Source organism: Haemorhous mexicanus, chromosome 6 (assembly GCF_027477595.1).
Source record: "Haemorhous mexicanus isolate bHaeMex1 chromosome 6, bHaeMex1.pri, whole genome shotgun sequence".
NCBI classification, from domain to species: Eukaryota; Metazoa; Chordata; class Aves; order Passeriformes; family Fringillidae; genus Haemorhous; species Haemorhous mexicanus.
Genome location: NC_082346.1, coordinates 3,196,981 through 3,214,697, shown reverse-complemented (window position 1 = coordinate 3,214,697; position 17,717 = coordinate 3,196,981). Strand labels below are relative to the sequence as shown.

The window sequence follows — 17,717 nt, the reverse complement described above, 5'->3', positions numbered from 1 at the left end:
TATCATGTGTATCTTTGTGTACTTCCTTTGCTGTGTCACATAAAATAGTTGTCTTTAAAACCCTACTTTTAGATGTCATCACCCTATTTTTGATGTTTTTTGTGCTGGTGATTTGAGTGTAATATCTGAATTTCCCTCTGCAGGTCCACGGCTCTTCCTTTCCTGTCCAATAGATGTAGATGGTTCTAGAGTTTGGTTCACTGACTTGTGGAACTACTCCATCATTCCATATCTTCTGGAGGCAGTGAGAGAAGGGCTACAGGTGAGCAGGCAAAGGGAAAAATCTTAGGTCTAGAATGGCATCTGTTCAAAAGGCAACAAAAATCAGTAGTGGCAGCATTTTCTGTAGATACAGCCTTGCATGTTGAATATCTGCATGTCTGTGGAAATGTAACCAGAGCTGTCAGTAATTTCAGGCAGAATTAGTCCCTTCAAGCACTTTTGAAGTAGAGAGTGGAAGAAGTGATTAGATGCCAAACTGCTCATGTTTGCAGTGGGGGGAGTTAGATGTACAAATACCTTTCAATACTGAGTTCCAGAAGCACACCTTAAAATTATCCTGTGCACCAGAGAATTAGGCTTGTCATCATTAACTGTGTTACACAGGATTTTCCTTTGGAAATCAAATCTTTCAGCACAGGAACAAAGCTTTGCATGGAGAGAATGTATCCATGAGTGACAGGAGCAGTATCAGTGACATTTTGATTACTTCTCAGTATTTCAGATGATTTTTTTAGTAAATTCCTTCATAATTCTTTCAGAGGATGAAGTGAAATGATCATTGATTGTCTTTGTTTGGTAATTGATTCACAATCTGGCCATTTGGAATAGTTTTTGGTGTCTGTATGACTATGAAGCTTGTTGGAATCAGGAGGAGGGTTCAGCAGAGAATTGCTATGGACTTGCCATTTAGGTAGGGGAAAAAAGGAGGGTTTTTAATAACCAGCTCTTTGTTCACAGAATAAGCCCAGCAGCACCTGCTTTAAAGTATAGTTTACAACTAATCTTTTACTAATGGCTTCTTAAAAAATTGTGAAATACACAAATTCTCCAAGTTTTGGGTACAGTTTGGGCAGCTGCTGTTTGAAATTTGCCAGTACTTGGAGACCTCATTCTTTTTGGGACAATTGTGGTGGACTCTTAGCCATAAGGAAAACAATAGGTCCTGGAGTACAAAACACACTCAGGAACTTAGCAAGAAATAGAACAGGAGAACCATGTTACAGAAACTTGTTTTAAAGGAAAGTAATGGGAGCCAGGAATCTTTCCAGCCTAAAACAAGAGAAAGAAGAGCAGGTGACTTTGCTTGCTCTTGAAATGGAGAAAACTGATACTCACAGTAATGATGGGCTCCTTGTACTGGCTTTTGGAGCTCTCATATCATTGATCAGTACATGTGGAAAGCATTGAAAAATTAGCAATGGAAGTGGAGAGAGAGTAATTGATAAAACCATCCTTTTGCTCCTTGCTCTTTCCAGTATCTCCATCTTTCCTTAGGGTATTGAGTGGCTTGTGTTCCAGGTGTAAGGACTTCAGTTTCTCACTGGGCTTTACATTCTTTATCCCCTTCAGCCCATTTTCCCTAATTCATCCCTATTTAAATAATTTCTCTTTTGTTTGCTTGATGGGTAAGAAGATGCACTTTAGTACTTGAAGAGTAGCCAGAGTGGTGCTAATGAACAAGCTAATGCTAGAAAGGTGGGTTTCATCTGGGGCTGTTTTCTCTTCCTCACACCCACAAAGACTCCTCTGAGAGCACATCTTCTGTCCTGAAATTGCCTTCCTGAAAGGAAAGGTGGACTCCTAATTTTGCTCTGATCTCTGTGGATCTGCTCTCAGCTATTTTTATATTTCTGTTTCTCATTTAGAGAATTACTTTGGGTCAAATACAAACAAACCAAATGAATCCTTACAGTAATTGCTCCCATGGGAGCTGACTTGTTTTGTTCTTCAAAAGAGGGATGTGAAAATTAGAAGGTTGCATAAAACCCGAGTTCTTCCTGCTTGGTCTATCTGTACCAGCAAAAAGAGGACCCAGAGTCCCTGTGGCTTCCTGCCACTGTCACTCATACTCCAATGATTTTTCTTTCATGCTTTGTGGAGCAACCTGTTCCATCCTTGTCCCATGACTTGCTCCTTGGAAAATGTGCCAGTGGGGAGGGGTGGACAGACCTGGTTGCCAGGGTTGGTGAGTCATTTAATCTCTCCTGAGCTCAGATCCACTCAGAGTTTTGCAGGAGAAACGATGTGAAAAAAACAAAATCCTCACCACTTGCCAAATGTCATGTATCATGGTAAATTTGAGAAAAAGGTTAAAATAGGAGATCTGGTTGGCCCCATTTTGAAGCTGGGAAGATAAAGTAGCAGGGCTGAAGGATGAAGGGTCTGGGCTGTGGAGGAGGCTCTGTTTCAGATTGCCTAGCACCATCTGCTGGCACCTCTGCTCCCTCCTGCCTCACAGCACACCACGGGTTGGTGTTCACAGCGCTTCAATACTCTGTGCATGCAAAATCTAAACCCACAAAAAACATACCATGGAGAAATAGTATTGAGGAAAGTGAGATAGTCCTAGGTCCATCAGAGAACTGGTGAATTTCTTTGCTAGACTGTTGTTTTTTACCCTTGTGCAGGGGGATAAAGGAAGGGGACAGTGACAAAATGTCAGAGACAAGCACTAGTTGCTGAAGGATGTTGATGGTGATATTTTTAAAGTGGGAATCAATGTTTTAAAGCCACTTGTAGTTGTATTTATGCTTTTGGAAGTCGTGAAGCATTCAAATGAATGTGTTGTCTAGCTAAGACAAATAGAATAGAACAGGGAGAATACACTGGGATTCAGTAGTGTGCAGTCTGTTCCATCCAGAAAAACATTTTTGAATCAGAGTTGCCTGCTTAAGAACCTGAGCATGGACAAGTGCTGCTGGTGCTTTTTCTTGGTTGAACACAAAAAAAATCTGACCTGAAAACTTTATGCCTTGACATCCATCCTTCTTGCCTGATGACAGCTCTCACGTTTCCTCCTCCACATTCCATGGATGGCAGTTGGTAAGGCAGCTGCCAGTGCAATCCAGATGCCAGCACTGAGGGCTGCTTTTGTGTGCTGACCTCGTTGAAGTTGACTTGACTAGATGATGTTATTTTCAGGCATTTCTTCCTTCAGCTGGTGCCAAGAGAAGGGCACTGCAGTCTTGGAGAAGGTGGTCAGCTCCTTCCAAATCAGTGCCATGACAAAAGGGCTTTGTGTGTGTTTAGGGTAAGGAAACTCTCCCATTCAGTCCTGCTTGCAGAGTGTTTCCTGCAGCACAAGGACCATGGCACGTTCGTTTTGGTCAGGTAGGCAGCGGGTGAGATGGTTGGAATGTTTGACATGGCTTTGTGCTCTTTCAGCTGTATGGGAGGAGAGCGCCCTGGGAGGATCCTGCCAAGTGGGTCATGGACACCTACCCCTGGGCAGCCAGCCCCCAGCACCACGAGTGGCCCCCTCTGCTCCAGCTGAGGCCCGAGGACGTGGGCTTCGACGGCTACTCCGTGTCCCGGGAGGGCTCCACCAGCAAACAAGTCCCAGTGAGTGATGCTGAAGGAGATCCTCTGGTAAGCTCTCCTCTCTGAACAGCAGAACTCTTTCACTTGCCTCGTTTCTAGGGATTGGAAACAGGAACTGCTCTGTGGCTGTAGACTGATCCCTTTGGTTGTCTCATTTCCTCCTTTGCTGGAGAAGCTGTGTTTAGCCAGTAATTTGGATGCTGCTGTGATTTACAGTCAGTGCCTCTGTTCTGAGTCTCGGTGTTACTGCCCCTGCTCCTTTCTCCCTTTCCTTCCTTGCCCACTGGCAAGGCAAATGCCGCTGTAGCTGTCATGTGGAGTTAATGCTGTTCCTACCTCAAAATACAAATACTCATGAACTCCCTTGGCTCTGCAGATGAACATGCTGATGAGACTCCAGGAGGCAGCCAACTACTCCAGCCCCCAGAGTTACGACAGCGACTCCAACAGCAACAGCCATCACGATGACATCCTGGATTCCTCTCTGGAGTCGACGTTGTGATCTCCCTCAGACAGAAGTTGTTTCCACTTGGCAAGAGCCCTGGTCACAGACTGATGAAAAGAGCACGTTCCTGGGCTGGGATCTCAGTATTAAGAGCTGCAAGAACAAGACACTTGGAGCAATCTTGAACCTGGGTGCAGGCAACCCAAGTGACCTTTTTATTGTTTTTCTTTTGACAATGATGAGAACTGCACTACTCCTTGGTTTCCTTCTTTTTAGTTGCTGTAAGCTCTCATGCCTAAGATCCTGAAGATGTTAAAAATAATCATCATTACCAAGTTGAAGGGACTGGGGTGGGGGGCAGTTTCACAGCTGTGAAGCAAGCAGCTTTGTGCCATGTACTGTCTGGAAAGAGAGGGGAGGGGGAATATTTGCCTATGCTGCTTCTGACCAAACACATTTACGTGAGGGCTGGACTTTTACCAATCAGCTTTGTGGGTTAAACTCAGCTTCATATAGTTCTGGTGCTATCACAATATTGCTTGCCTCCTAATAATACTCAATGAAGGCAAAGCTGCAAAACAGGGAAGTTTGAATAAATATTAAAAAAAGAGAAAAGGAAAAAAAGAAACTAAAACAAAAAGCGCTGCTCTCCTTGACAGTCTGAGACCTTGGTTTTCTTTCATTGTGTGTTTATAAAGATTATATATATAAATAGGATTATATAAAAATATGTATACAGTCTGAACAAATCAGGTTTTTTTCAAACACTGTGTAGCAATCAATCCTGCTACAAATGAAAAATCAGGTAGCCTTTTGCTAGTCAGGGCCCAATTCTCTTCCCACTTACATCCACACCACCAGCTGGGCTGACTTCTGTGCTGTTTACACCCCACTAATCCACCCTGAGGAGAGGGGGCTTCCCTCCTTCACAGAAGTCAGTGGCAGGGCTGTGCCCCTGGAGTTCTACAGCTCCAGAGGACCCTTGGCAGTGCACAGGCATGGTGAGCTCTGTACACAGAGGTGAGCTACACCCCTGCAAAGGGATCAGTCAGACTTTCAGTTTTTAATTTTTGCCATGAAACGTGACAGCTGTTTTTAGAAAACTTTGGGTTTTGTTCAGAGGTTTCATTCCAATCAGCACAACCATAAGGGGGTTAATTAAAATTCAGCTCTGTGGCAGTTCCAGTGCTACTCTGGTGACAATACTTCCATGAATTTTCTTTTTAATTGCAAAGTTAAAAAAAAAAAATAGCATTTCAGCAGTATTCAGGTCTGGAAAAAAAAAGATGAGGTACTGAGTACTGTGTCTTTTGAGTTATGCTGTGCCATGCTTTTGAGTTGTGGCAGAGCTGCAAACCTGGTTTGGTTTCTCCTCCTCTGTGAACGCACACACCTGCACGATCAGTGTTCAGGCTTGTACCTGTGCTGGGGAGCAAGAACACCTCCCAAAGAGCTGCACTTTCCTGGTGACACCATCCCCCAGCACATCAGCTGTACCTCAGCCAACACCTCACTCCCCAGGAGGGATCCGTGCGAGCCTTTCCAGCTCTCCTCTGGTGCTGACTTTTAAAAGCGATGCCTTATTTTGTACTAATTGTGTTTGATTAAATTAGTGCTGTATATTATGGGATTTTATTTAAAGAAACAGGGCTAAAGTCATCTCTTGAAATATCATAAGTTGCTGTGAATATTGTTTGTATGAGATACTAGAATTTGTTTAAATGTGACTAAAAAAAGGAGGGAAATGAGATAACGTTTCAGGTTCATATCAATCCCCACCTAACAAATCACTGAAGAGCTGTTTTATCCATGCAAGAGGGACTAAAGAACCTTTTCAACTCTAATAAATGACAGGAATATGCTGGTTTTTCAATGTACAGAAAGAAATCTTACTACAAACACTTTTTCAAGCTTGTGGGTTTAAAGGAACATAACAAACAAGTTCATGGTGGCTCAGCTTGAGAGGATGGTTTTATTATACCTCATGACTTTCTGTAATATAACTGTACTTTGTCTTACTAAGCTGGTCTTGAATCTGCTCCTGTTACAACTTTTAAGTGCTGATGACTTTTTTTTTTAAGAAAAATATTGTAAAAGGAAAAATTTAAATATTTTAATGATGGGGGAAGAGCTTGGTGTTGTTACTGTTTTAACCTTATGAACTCTGATTTCATTATTTCGCTGAATGGAATAACGAAGGTTACTCAGCCAATTTTCCTAATCCAGTTCTTGGTACTGTAAAAAATGGGTTAGATCTGTATGGAATCAAATCCATAGCATGCTGATGATGAGTTTGAGAGAAGTTAATTTTTCCAGTAGTCTTGACAATTCTGCTTCCCAGCACTGACTTTACCTGCTACTACTGTGAATTTTGGTACCTAATCCCCCAACTGAATCCGTGCAGACAGAGCATGTGCCTGTAAAAAAAATCCAGTTGCAGGGCTAGGGCTTTAAATGGACTTGATATCCTAGAAAATGTCTCAGTTGACCTTTAACTGAGTGCTAAAAGACATGTTTAAAGTAGTGTTTTATTTGTGGGAAACGGGGTATTTTTTTTTTTTTCCTGTGTTTAATCCTGTGCTTAAGCTCAGGAAGAAATTTCTGTTATCTCTTCTTTTTTATTGACACTAACTTGGCTTACAGTGAGAGAGGCAATTTTGAATAGGCTGGTCATTCTGAGCATCACAATATTCCGTGTTTTTCTGAAACTTCGGGAAGCAGGGTTACCTGTTGTGCACACGTCTTAGTTTTTATCAAGACTTTTCATAGATTAAGTCTTTCTTTAGGTGACTTTCTTCTCATTTAAGGCTTTTTCAAAACACTTCCTTTTTTTCTTTTTTTTTTTCCCCTTTTTTCTCCTCCTTACAAAGTTGGCTCGTTTAAAAAAAAAATATCAACAAGAAATGCAAGATTCTATGCAACATTCGTGTTGAGTTATAAATTGAGAGAATAAACCATTTTCTTTCCTTCAGAACTGCCAAGAATGATACAGGCCATACATGAGATGTGGTTTATTTGGGGAAGGGGAGGGAGGGGGTTGGTTAGCCTTTTTGTACATTTTGAAAGAAGCAAACTTGATATTTCATTGTTGATGCTTAACTTCGATATTATGTGTATGAAATCTTGTCTGAACGTGGCAATTTTCTTTCAAGAAAAAAATAATATACAAAAACAAAGCAAAAAAATCTTTGTTGATATTAAATGGAAGGTTGCTGTTTTGATCTAGTCGTTTCCAGTGGAACAGTTTATGAAATATGTTCTATAAGATGTACATTTTTTCATTGTAACATAGAAATGTAAATATTTGATTAAAAGTGCTGCATTTTGATGAATTTTTTCTAGCCATTTTTAAAGAGAAAACTAGGAATTGAGTATTTTGTGTACGTTTATGATGTTTTCCATTTGCTCCTCTCCCTATTTAATTTTCAGTTCTCATTTAGGATTGGAATTTGTGAATGGTCTGTTTGAGATCATGCCTCCCCTTTCTCACTCTCCCCGTTTCTACCCCTTCCCCACCCCGTGTCATGGAGAATAAAGCTGATGATTGTACCAGTCTTAAATTATTCATGATTCAATAAAATTGATGCTTATTTATTCAGATTTGTGGCTTCCCAGAACTTTTTATCCCTTCCTAATCACCATTTTATAATTTTTCATTTGCGGATTATGGGGTTCACTCCTTTGGTTTTGTTGGCTTTATCAAGAACTTGGGGGGAGGTGCCAACAGCCCTCACCTGTCCATCCAGTCTAGCCTGGAATGTTTCCAGGGGCATCTCCCACCCCTCTGGACAACCTTCACGTTCCACACAGTATTCCAATTTTCTCTCCACCCATTTGATAGAGACATTATGGTTATAAATGCACTGTCAGTAAAAACATGTAGGAAACTATTATCCTTCATGACAAATAAATACTCTGGCTAAAAAAAAAAAAAAAGGTAAAAGTTCTCTATTCAAAAAGAAAAAGAATAAATGCAAAGACCTCTGCACTTAAAATCTAGGGGGTTTGGGGTTTTTTTCCTGGAGACTTACTTCTTCATATTTCTTTTTTGACAGTTCCTTGTCCACTTATCACCTGCTTAAATGATTAATGTTGGTAGGGCAGATTCACGTGTAGAAAATTTCAAAGAAAACAAAGAAGCTCTGCTGAAAACTGATAATTGTTTGTTCAATCCAACAATACTCTTAATGACACAGCAGTGTAAATGGCAGCTCAGAGCTGGTCTGTAATGTGGGCATTGTCTGTCCTCCACAGCAGTTTTCCAGAGGCAGAATTGCTTTGGACATGCTCAAGCACATTTTTCTGTGTTCTTAAACTTCCTTGGATTCACAGAATTGCATGTCCTAGACTAGGTCCTGGAAAATGCTTCAGCCATGATCTTGGACAATTGTTGAATCCATACTGGACTGCCACCATGTGTAGGGGGATACAGTATGGGTAAGTGAAGGTGGTGTAGAAGGTAATCTTATCCCCCAACGAGTTGCAGCTGGACCAATTACTAAAGATCAGAAGCGGGCCTGATCTTAACAGGGCACAGCTGTAGCCAATAAGAACAAGTGGTGTAAAAGAGTGGATTGGTGGGATCTGGGGTGAGAGGCTTGCTGCAAGGACCAGGAACAGGCAGTGCTTAAGAGGAGCTGCCTGTGAGAAGCATCCAGGAGGTATGAAGCTCTGGTGATATGAAATCCTTGCACTATAATGATGTTAGAACTTGTGCTATCTAGGACAACAAACATGCTTATTATCTCTCAGGAATTCTTCCTTTCCTTTTTTGGCTGCCCTGTCCCTTTCCTGCATTATTCTTTTCTCTGCTCTGTGCACACTGTCTTGACTTATCTTTCCTACACTTGACTTTTTCTTTCCTTTACCTTATCTTCTCTTTAACCTTTATTTTCCTACTTTTTTTGTTTCCAACATCCTGTTTCATTTTATGGATCCTTCTTGGATCCATCTCCTCATTTCTCAGGGCCATAGGATCAGTGCTGACTTCCTTTCTGCAGTGGAAATGGGAAATTCTCTGGAGTCATTCTATAAACACAGTCTGCAGCATGTGACATGTATTTACACCTTTCTCATTCCTCTGCCCTTTTTTCCCACTGGTACTTTGGAGTAGTCCCCTCAAGTACCAGAGAGGAAATTCCTCCTGATACCCTGCAGGCTCCCATCCTCCATTCCTCCCTTTCTGTCCATTTCACCACTCCACTGATGCCCAGGATTCTGACACTGAGCTCTGTGGTGACCAAGGGTTATCTGTGGTTTCTAGTGTGGATGTTTAATCTGGGCTTTTGGGGGTTAGAGCAGAGCACAGCAGCTGAGGACAGCTTCCATCTTTGCCCCTGGCAGTGGGGCTGACTGTAGGCAAATCCTTCCCCATCATCCCCTTGGTTGGTTTAGCCACACACAGAAATCCACGTTCCTCTCCCCTTCCTCAATCATAGGATGGTTTGGGCTGGGAAGGACCTTTAGAGGTCGTCTAGTCCAACCCCCTGCAATGAGCTGGGACATTTTCTGTGAGAGCAGGTTGCTCAGTCACAGGTATTTCTGATTTGCTCAGAGGCTTGAGAGATGTTACAGGGAGTGGAGACCATGCTGTGGCTAAATATGGGTAATTTCTCCTCCCCATGTGGGGCTAGCCAATTAGGAAGTCTGAAGGATCTTAAAAGAAATGGGATCCACAGGCAGATGGGAAGAGGTCATGCTTCCACTGAGATCCTGACTGAGAGCCCTTTGTAGATCAAGGATCTGGTGCTCTGCATGTCGGGGAGCCTGAGTGTGGCCAGGCCTGTGCTGTGCTGCTCTGCCCTGTGCCACAAGCACAGGCTGGCCCCCAGACCTGGGCTGTGATGCACAGAGCCCTGATGCTGATGCACAGAGTGGCAGCTCAGGCCACTCTCACAGAGAGACAGGCAGCTCCTGCTGGGCATGGGGCTGAGCCATCTGTGTGTCCTTGGCTTTGTCCAGCCATGCAGCAAGAAGGTCTCATGGGTACATCATTTCTGTCTGTCAGCAGAAAGGGTTAATAGAGTCCTTTTGCTGTGAGAAAACCCTCCTTGAAGGCCCACACGCGTGGGTGGGGTGTGGCCAGGATGCTGTGTGTGCTCCGCTGGGGATTCTCAGCATCTAAGGGACAGAAGATTGTCTCTGCTGTTCCCATCGGGCAGCGTTCTCTCTAACAAATGGCATTTGATGCCTCCCTCACCAGGCCCGGGTGCCTTTTTATCGGGATTGTGATGAACCAGCACCACCCAGTGCAAAAGAGGAGTTAGGACACAAAGCCCAAGCCCAGTGGGGAAGGAGCAAGCTCATGAGCTCAGATCTGTGTGAGCCACTAAGCCTCATCCACAACGGGATTTCTGACGAAGTTATTGCGCAATTTTCAGCTTCACACCTTCTGCCAGACCACCAACCTCCAGTCCCAAATCAGTCCTGACTGTAAAACAATTTATTTCTGCACAGGAGTGCCCAAGTCATCGAAGAGTGCAAGAGCTGAAATGAGGGATGTGGGACTCCAGGGGCTCTCCAAAATGCAGTTTATTCCATCCAAGAGTTACAGCAGTCCAGGGTTGTGGGTGACAGAGCTGTGCCCACAGCTGTCAGCTCCAGCTGCAGGCAGGCCTGGAGACACTTTGGTTTTGGTTACATTGCATTATGTAGTTTTCTGTGCTGAGCATCTTAATACAGTAGAACCAATCTATCCCTTAACTGTTATCTCTAGCCATCATAACTGCTGTAATTACCATATTCATGGTGCTGTTCTCCAATCACTCACAGTCAGTACATTACAGTTTAAGCTAGAAGTTGTTTTTCAGTTTTCTTACAGTGGACAATTCTGAGACCTTTTTTCTACTTGCCACATTTGCTGACTTGTTTGCCTGTGCTATCTTCCTGCTTGGTAAAAACATCTTCTGGTTTGGGGTGGGTTTATCCTTTGCTCTAAGCCATAAAAACCCCTTCTAACTAACACACCCTTTGCATCCTTGGTTATCCAGTAAGGCTGGCTCAGCAATTCTTTCCTTCTATATCAAAACTTGCTTCCAAATCTATTCCTTCATCAGACTCCACATTCAAAAATCTTTCTGCTAAGCACACATATCTGTGAGACTTTCTTGTCAAACTTTCATCCTTCCCAACACAAGAGGATGCTGGAAAGCTCTGAGAAATGCTTCCTGCTGCAGAGACTGGACATGCTGACTCAGAACAGCCCATTGCTGGCTGGATTTAGTGCTCTCAACCTACCTGATAATATTTACTTTACTGCCCAACTATCAGCGGTGGCCTTGGATGTAATGATAACAACATTGTGAAGTTTCAGATCCTGCTGGGAACACTGAAGACAGCTGATAGGACAAAACCCCTGGATTTCAGAAGCACGGAAACTTCCACACCTGAACCTTCCATAAGCAGCTTATAAGGGCTGGGAGTTACTCAGGAACAGTCCCTACAAAGGGAGGGGGAGGAAGCAGAGCAAGAGACCACCCTGGCTTAGCAGGGAGCTTTGGGATGTGCTTAAAGACCAAAAAAAAAAGATAAATACTGACCATGGGAAGGTGGCCAAATACCATCAAGGAGTACAAGAACTTTGGTGGGGTAGACAAAGTTGTATTTAGCAAGGCTGAGCTTGGCTAAACCTAGGAGGGGTATGAGAACCTGTCCTGTGAAGAAAGACTGAAGCAGTTGAGTCTCCTCCTGAAGAAAACTTGGTGAGGAGCTCATGGCAGGACTGCAGTACCTAAAGGGCAGCCAAAAAGGGGATGGATGCTCCCTTCTCACAAGGAGCCACACGGACAAGACAAGGAACAATGGGTGATGGGACCCTGCTTTCCTGGGAAGGCTGAGCACCTGCCTGCCTACAGGAAGCAGTGAGTGAATTCCTGGTTTAGCTTTTCTTTTGTGCATGGCTTTTACAAAACAACGACACAACAAACCCAAACCCAACAAGCCCTTTTGCTGTTTCACTGTATTTTGTGTTTTGTCTGTGTCTTTTCCATCTCTTTTTCCATTCCACCTGTGTCAGGTGTGCCTTATCAATTGCTGATGGCTTCAAGGTGTCAGAGAGGTAGAAGATGAGAAATGTGACAATGTGTCCAACTGGAAAGAGGTTAAAGACCTGGAATGGCCTTTCTAGCAGGGGGTGGTCATGCCCTGTGCCTGGCAGTGTTCAGGAGGCTTTTGGACAATGCCCTTTATTAACACTTTTAAGTTTTTACTAGCCCCGAAGCTGGACTAGATGATTTTTGTAGGTCTCTTCTTCTTTTCACACCTTCCCTTGTGACTGTGGCAGTGAAATGGAGAGGGAGACAGCTGTCCTCTCACAGAGGGAGATCTGGACCCAGGGGACATCTGCTGCATTTGTTTCTTTTGTTTTGGTGTGTTATGAATGGTGGGCATTAAGATCATGGAGGAGAAAATAAATGCAATTTTGTAATGAAATCTCTGTTTCAGAAAAACTCTGCTACCTGTATACCATGGATATTCCTGTAGTGTATCAATGAAATGTGAAAAAAAACAGCAGCTGGGTGGGCATGGATTTGTCTGGTGTTATTGGAATGACCCTTGGCTGGACTTGAGGCTGAGGAGTTGAGTTTATCTCTTTCATTCTGTTTCTCTACCCTGTAGGAATTAATTAATTCATTAATTACCTGCTCCCAGTCTACAAACTGTAGTATCCTAGTGATGTGTGAAGAGTTGCTCCCAGGGTAAAAGGCAGGTAGATATTCTTGTAAAGTCACTTAATAAGGAACTGGAAAATTCTTATTGAATCACTAATGAGGTAGATTCCTCTCCCAGACACAAACTACAACCTGTTATCTAGAACCACATACTACCAAATGATCAAATTTGGAAATCTACTTTTTTTTTTATTTGACAATCATCCACTTTAATATATATACATATTTAGAGTCTGTACATGGTAAAATACAAAATAAAATTGTTTCTTTATAAGTTACACAATTACACAGCTGCATTCACCTGTAGTTTAGCTGTCATTTAATTAAAAAAAAAAAGAGAGAAGCATTGTTGAGCCATTGTTATAATCATTGACAATAACCTTGGTATAAAACACCCATACAGAGTAAGTGTACAAAATAGTGTACAGTTCATATAAGCTGTGCAAAGACAGCAAAGTTCAGTTAAAAATCAAAGAGATGTATCCACTTTCCTCTGTCCACACCATGGATAGGAGAAGCAAAGTGGAAAATAAGCACAAACACAGGCAAGAAGGTGGGTTACACAGTGCTTTGAACACAATATTGATGAATAAATTAAGACAAAAAATCATAAATATATAAGATCTCCATGACACTGGGCATGCTTGCATTATGTCTTTAAAGTCATTCCAGGGATTTTGATGGATTTGTTGCACAAGCATGGTGCCATTTGGGCTGAGGAGGGAGGCAGAGCTTGCTCTGGGTCCCTCAAGGTTATTTCTTTTGGAAGAAAGTGTTGCTAGATCAGACAAGCCTTCAGCAGCAGCGTAAGTAATATAGTAGCTAGAAATTCACTTGAAAGCTAATAGAAATTGTCATGCTGTCTATATTATTGTATTTTTGATGATTTTTTTTTTAATCTGGGGGAAGAAGTTTCCTTTCCTACGTGAAAATTTCCCTTTCCTCCCTACTGCACAGCCAGGAGCTGCCTGTTGTCTGGTTTTTGGAAGAAGGTAGCTAATTGACCAACTATTGATTGCTAAGCAGAGAGAGTTATGAAAAGTTGGGCAGATATTATGAACATGAAAACCTCTACACAGGGCAACAAATGAGGAATACCAGTGAGAAGGAGCTGTTGTGATAAAGAACCTGAGCTGAAGAAGCATGTGGACATTGGAGTGGGACAGCACCTCTTCAATTTATAGCACTCTGGTTTATTTACATCTTTGCAGTGTCCTCACATGATGGTAGGGGCAGGCAAGGGATCTAAGATACTGTTATCTCCTCCTCTTCTTCTTCCCCTTCATCATCCTCTTCCTCTGAGTCTGAGAAGTCTGAAGGTTTGCTGGGGCTGCTAGAATGGGATGGAGAAGGAGACATCTGGGAGTCCAGTCTGTCCCTCAGGTGTAGATGTTCTGGGGACTGGTGGTAGGTTAGGGGATGCTGGGGGCTGGACGGGCACACAGGGGGAACTTCCTCCTCCTCCTCCTCCTCCTCCTCTCCTGAACATTTCTTGCCTACATCACTGAGGTCTGGGTGAGGGTTGAACTTGGTGGGTAGGGTCTGTTCTCTGCAGCCACCAGAGGAGAGGAGCTCTCTTTCCTTGGAGTTCCTCCACTTCATCCTCCTGTTCTGGAACCAGATCTTCACCTAGGGGACAAAGCAACAAAGAAGTGGAAGGGTTCAGTGAAACAAGCACCAGAAAAGGTGGTTGTGGCTGCACTCTCAAGACCCTGCACACGCCCATACTAAAGCTAACAGGAGCCACAGAATCCGATCTTTGGAGGAGCCTAGGAGAAAGCTCAGGGGCAATCAGGCTGGTCCTACTCACCCAGCTGGTAATCGCGACATTTTTGGCTCTGTCGACTGCCTGTAACTCGCTTTGGGTGTTCTCCCTGCTCCCATCCCCTTCCCCCCTGCTTCTCTCAAGCTGGCCCCGGGATCCCGGCTCCCCACACACCCTCTGCCCTCCCCCACCTGGGGCCCCTCTCACCTGTGAGTCCTTGAGGCCCAGCTTGGCCGCCAGCTTCTTTCTGTCGGGTTTGCTGATGTACTTCTGCTTCTGGAACATCTTCTCCAGCGCCTTGCGCTGCACGTCCGAGAAGACGGCGCGGCGCAGCATCCCCCGGCGGGGCTTGCCGCGGGCAGCCAGCGGCCAGGAGAAGGTGCCAGGGATGGGCACCACGGCGGAGGCAGCTGTGGGAGGGACACACGGACACGGGGCACTGAGCGAGCGGGACCGGCCCCCGCCGTCCCTCCCCGCCCTTCGGGCTGGCGCTCATCGACCTGGGGCCGTGAAAAGGAGCTTTAGGCTTAACCGAGCGTCCCCTTTCAGGCAGCGATCGCCGGGATTAGATCTACCGACTCACATGTAGAAAATGGGTCTGTGGTGGCCGGTTTTGTTGGGAAATTCAAAGGTCCCGGCCTGAAAAGGCAAAGCGAGGCCTACCGGCTAAGATAGAGGTATAATAAAAAAGCTCTCCCTCCCACTCAGAAGCATTTGATTTTTTTTTTTTTTTTCAGATGCTTTTATCGTTTCAGATGCTTTATTATGTTGGAGATGAAAATGAGGACTTTTCTGATTCCGAACAAAACCGCTCCTCTTCAGATGCAGTTTTGATCAATCAGTATTCATCTTTTTATAATAATCTCTTCTCTCTCCCTCCCCCCTGCTCCAAAGTTGGAGAATTCAATTCGAAGACATGAAAAGTTGCAGCTAATTAGCACACTGCCTGGTTCCCAATGGCATTAGTATGATAAAAAAGGGCAGAGTTTCGCCTTAAAAAAAAAGGAGGGGGGAACCTCCCCAAGAGAGACAGAGATGCTAATGAAGCGTGAATGGTAATTGTGTAGTAATGAACTAACAGAAAAAGACTGAGGACAAGCAGCTAAGGCCATATATTATTGGAACAAAAGAGATTTACACTTTCAAACTAAACACAACGGCATGCCAGGCTCCTCGGGAGAATACTGATGGCACAATCGTCTCTTTCCCCAAATCATTTTCATTAAATGGACATGAAAAGCTATTTATAAAGCTCAAGTTGTTTTTGTTAGGCTATTCACATGCTGGAGAAAGGAAGCAAATTCCATTATCCAGAGGATGAATAGAAGAGCTTGGGTTATTTTTTTTTTTTTTTTCTCTCTCCCTTTCCCTGTTTTCTTTTTAAATTCATAGCTTGTTTGTGTAATTAGATTTCAGTGGTTTTTTTTTTTGTTTAATTGTTCTCTCAGCATCGTGATATTTCGGTGCTGTAGCCATCACAGCTCCGTGGCCTGCTTTCTCTCCTTCCCCGTGCTGTTTGACGGTGTACCCGGGAAGGCGGAGGTGATGGAGCAGAGGGTGAGGACGGGGCGGAGGTGGAGCAGAGCAGTCACACCGCGCCCGCAGCGCGCTGGGCCCGCCCGGAACGCGGAGAGGTTTGGGGGACGCCGAGAGGCTCCGTCCCTTTTCCCTCCCTCTTCCCTCCCTCCCTCTCTCCCTCCCTGCGCGGGCGGCGGAGCTGACCGCAACTCGTGGTGCTGAAACATCCCCGGCCCGGGCGGGAGCGACCGAGGGAGGGAGAGAGGGAGCGGGGACCCGCCTCGCCTCGGGAGCGTGACAATCCCGGCTAATTTGCGGATCAGCGGGGGGAGCGGGCAGGGAATGTCAGGCAGTCACTGCCTGTGCTAAATCGGGCAGCAAATTGGCGCGACTGATGCTTGAATGTTGTACTCCCTCCAACCTCTGAACTGCAGCATAACCCCGCCGGGGGGAACGCAGGGACGGGGAGAAATCAGCGGGGCTGTGCCGGCAGAGGGGCCAGCCCGCACACAGGGACATTTCAAACACCCACCTGGGAAATAGGAAGATCTGAGAAAGGGCTGGAAGGATCCTTCAAAGTACGGGAAGGAGAAAGTCTTTGGCGGGACGCTCTGAAGCAACGCAGGGGAGGTTTCTAGTAAATGAATAAAATCAAATTAATCGGAGGGTAAGCGCCGGTTGGATTCGACCGACGGCGAGGCGGGGTTCTGTCCTCGGTCTGAGACCAACGCTGTGGTACTTTTAGAAAAAATAGAACTTGGAAGGGCCGAGGGAAAGAGGCACTTTTGCTGGTTTTGCCAGCAAAGCGGCACCGCACAAAGTGAGGACAGGCTCAGCCACAAGACACGGCCGGGGAACCCCTCGTCTCTGGGACCCCTCCCTCCTCCTGCTCCTCCCGGGCGCAGGCAGCGCTGCCCTCGCCCTCGAAACCCGAGCGATGCCAGAGGGCTCTGCAGCTCGGCACCGGCTCCTGCCTCCCTTTCCTAAAGCGGGTCCCTGCGCTCCCCTCGGCCGCCACCCCCCTGCTGCGGCCGGTGTGTCCCCGGCCCCGGAGCCGCGGCCGGCGGCGCTCGGGCTGGGCTCGCTTACCGGCTCGGGGCGTGGAGGACAGGATGGCGTTGACTCCAAACTTCAGGAAAGTGGAGTCGCTGCTGGAAGTCTGTGGCGAACAGATCCTCCTGGAGCCGGCGGTGGTGGAGCTGGGGAGCTCCGGCGTCCCCGAGTCCGTCCTGGCCGCCGAGGTCGGGGGGGACATGCTGGGCGGGGGGGCAGTCCTGGGCAGGTAGCTGGTGGGCCTGCTGATCCGGATCAAATCTTCCACCAGGAAGCTGGAATGGCTGGAAAAAGCCGACTGCAGCGACTGAGGCAAGGTGAGGGTGGGGGTCGGCCGGAGGAGGCTGGGGTAGACGGCTGGAGGGGCGATGAGGCTGGGGAACATCATCGCAGGGGCCGTCCGCGGAGCCGGGCTGGGGCCGCTCGCCTGCTTGTTTGTTTGTTTGCTTTTGTTTTCTGCTTTGCGAACCTGGGTTGGTAAAGATCCAGCCAGCGAGTCTGGCGGAGTTCTCTCTGCCCCTTCCTCATGGACCATGGGTTTTATAGTGGTCAGCCCCGCTGAGGCTCTTTCAAAAGTGACAGCCCCAACAATGGGGTTCAACAAAGTTCTCCACTTGAGCTTCATTCAGGGCGAGCTCCCGGCTTCTCCATTGGTCCGGGGCTGCAATTTATGATTGGATTAGACTTCATAAGCAACCGGGGCACAATGGCCCCGCCACAAAGA

The 17,717-nt window shown here is 45.6% G+C and overlaps 2 protein-coding genes across 8 annotated transcripts in view; one reads left to right on the top strand and one right to left on the bottom strand.

Annotated features, from left to right (window-relative positions):
* The window catches only part of NAV2 (neuron navigator 2), a 381,930-nt gene extending 374,342 nt beyond the window's left edge, over positions 1-7,588 (top strand). For all 7 annotated transcript variants that reach the window (XM_059848310.1, XM_059848312.1, XM_059848309.1 and 4 more), the window contains 3 exons: positions 144-262; positions 3,388-3,591; positions 3,920-7,588. In XM_059848310.1, coding sequence (XP_059704293.1) covers positions 144-262; positions 3,388-3,591; positions 3,920-4,045 — 449 coding nt within the window. In that variant the 3' untranslated portion in view covers positions 4,046-7,588. The remainder of the gene's footprint in view (positions 1-143; positions 263-3,387; positions 3,592-3,919) is intronic.
* Positions 7,589-13,902: 6,314 nt separating this feature from the next.
* Positions 13,903-17,381, bottom strand: DBX1 (developing brain homeobox 1). The gene is made up of 4 exons (XM_059848157.1): positions 17,030-17,381; positions 16,473-16,574; positions 14,630-14,832; positions 13,903-14,286 (listed from the first exon to the last, which is right to left on the bottom strand). Exons 1-4 carry the CDS (start codon positions 17,379-17,381, stop codon positions 13,903-13,905), a joined length of 1,041 nt encoding a protein of 346 aa, XP_059704140.1.
* Positions 17,382-17,717: the final 336 nt, after the last annotated feature.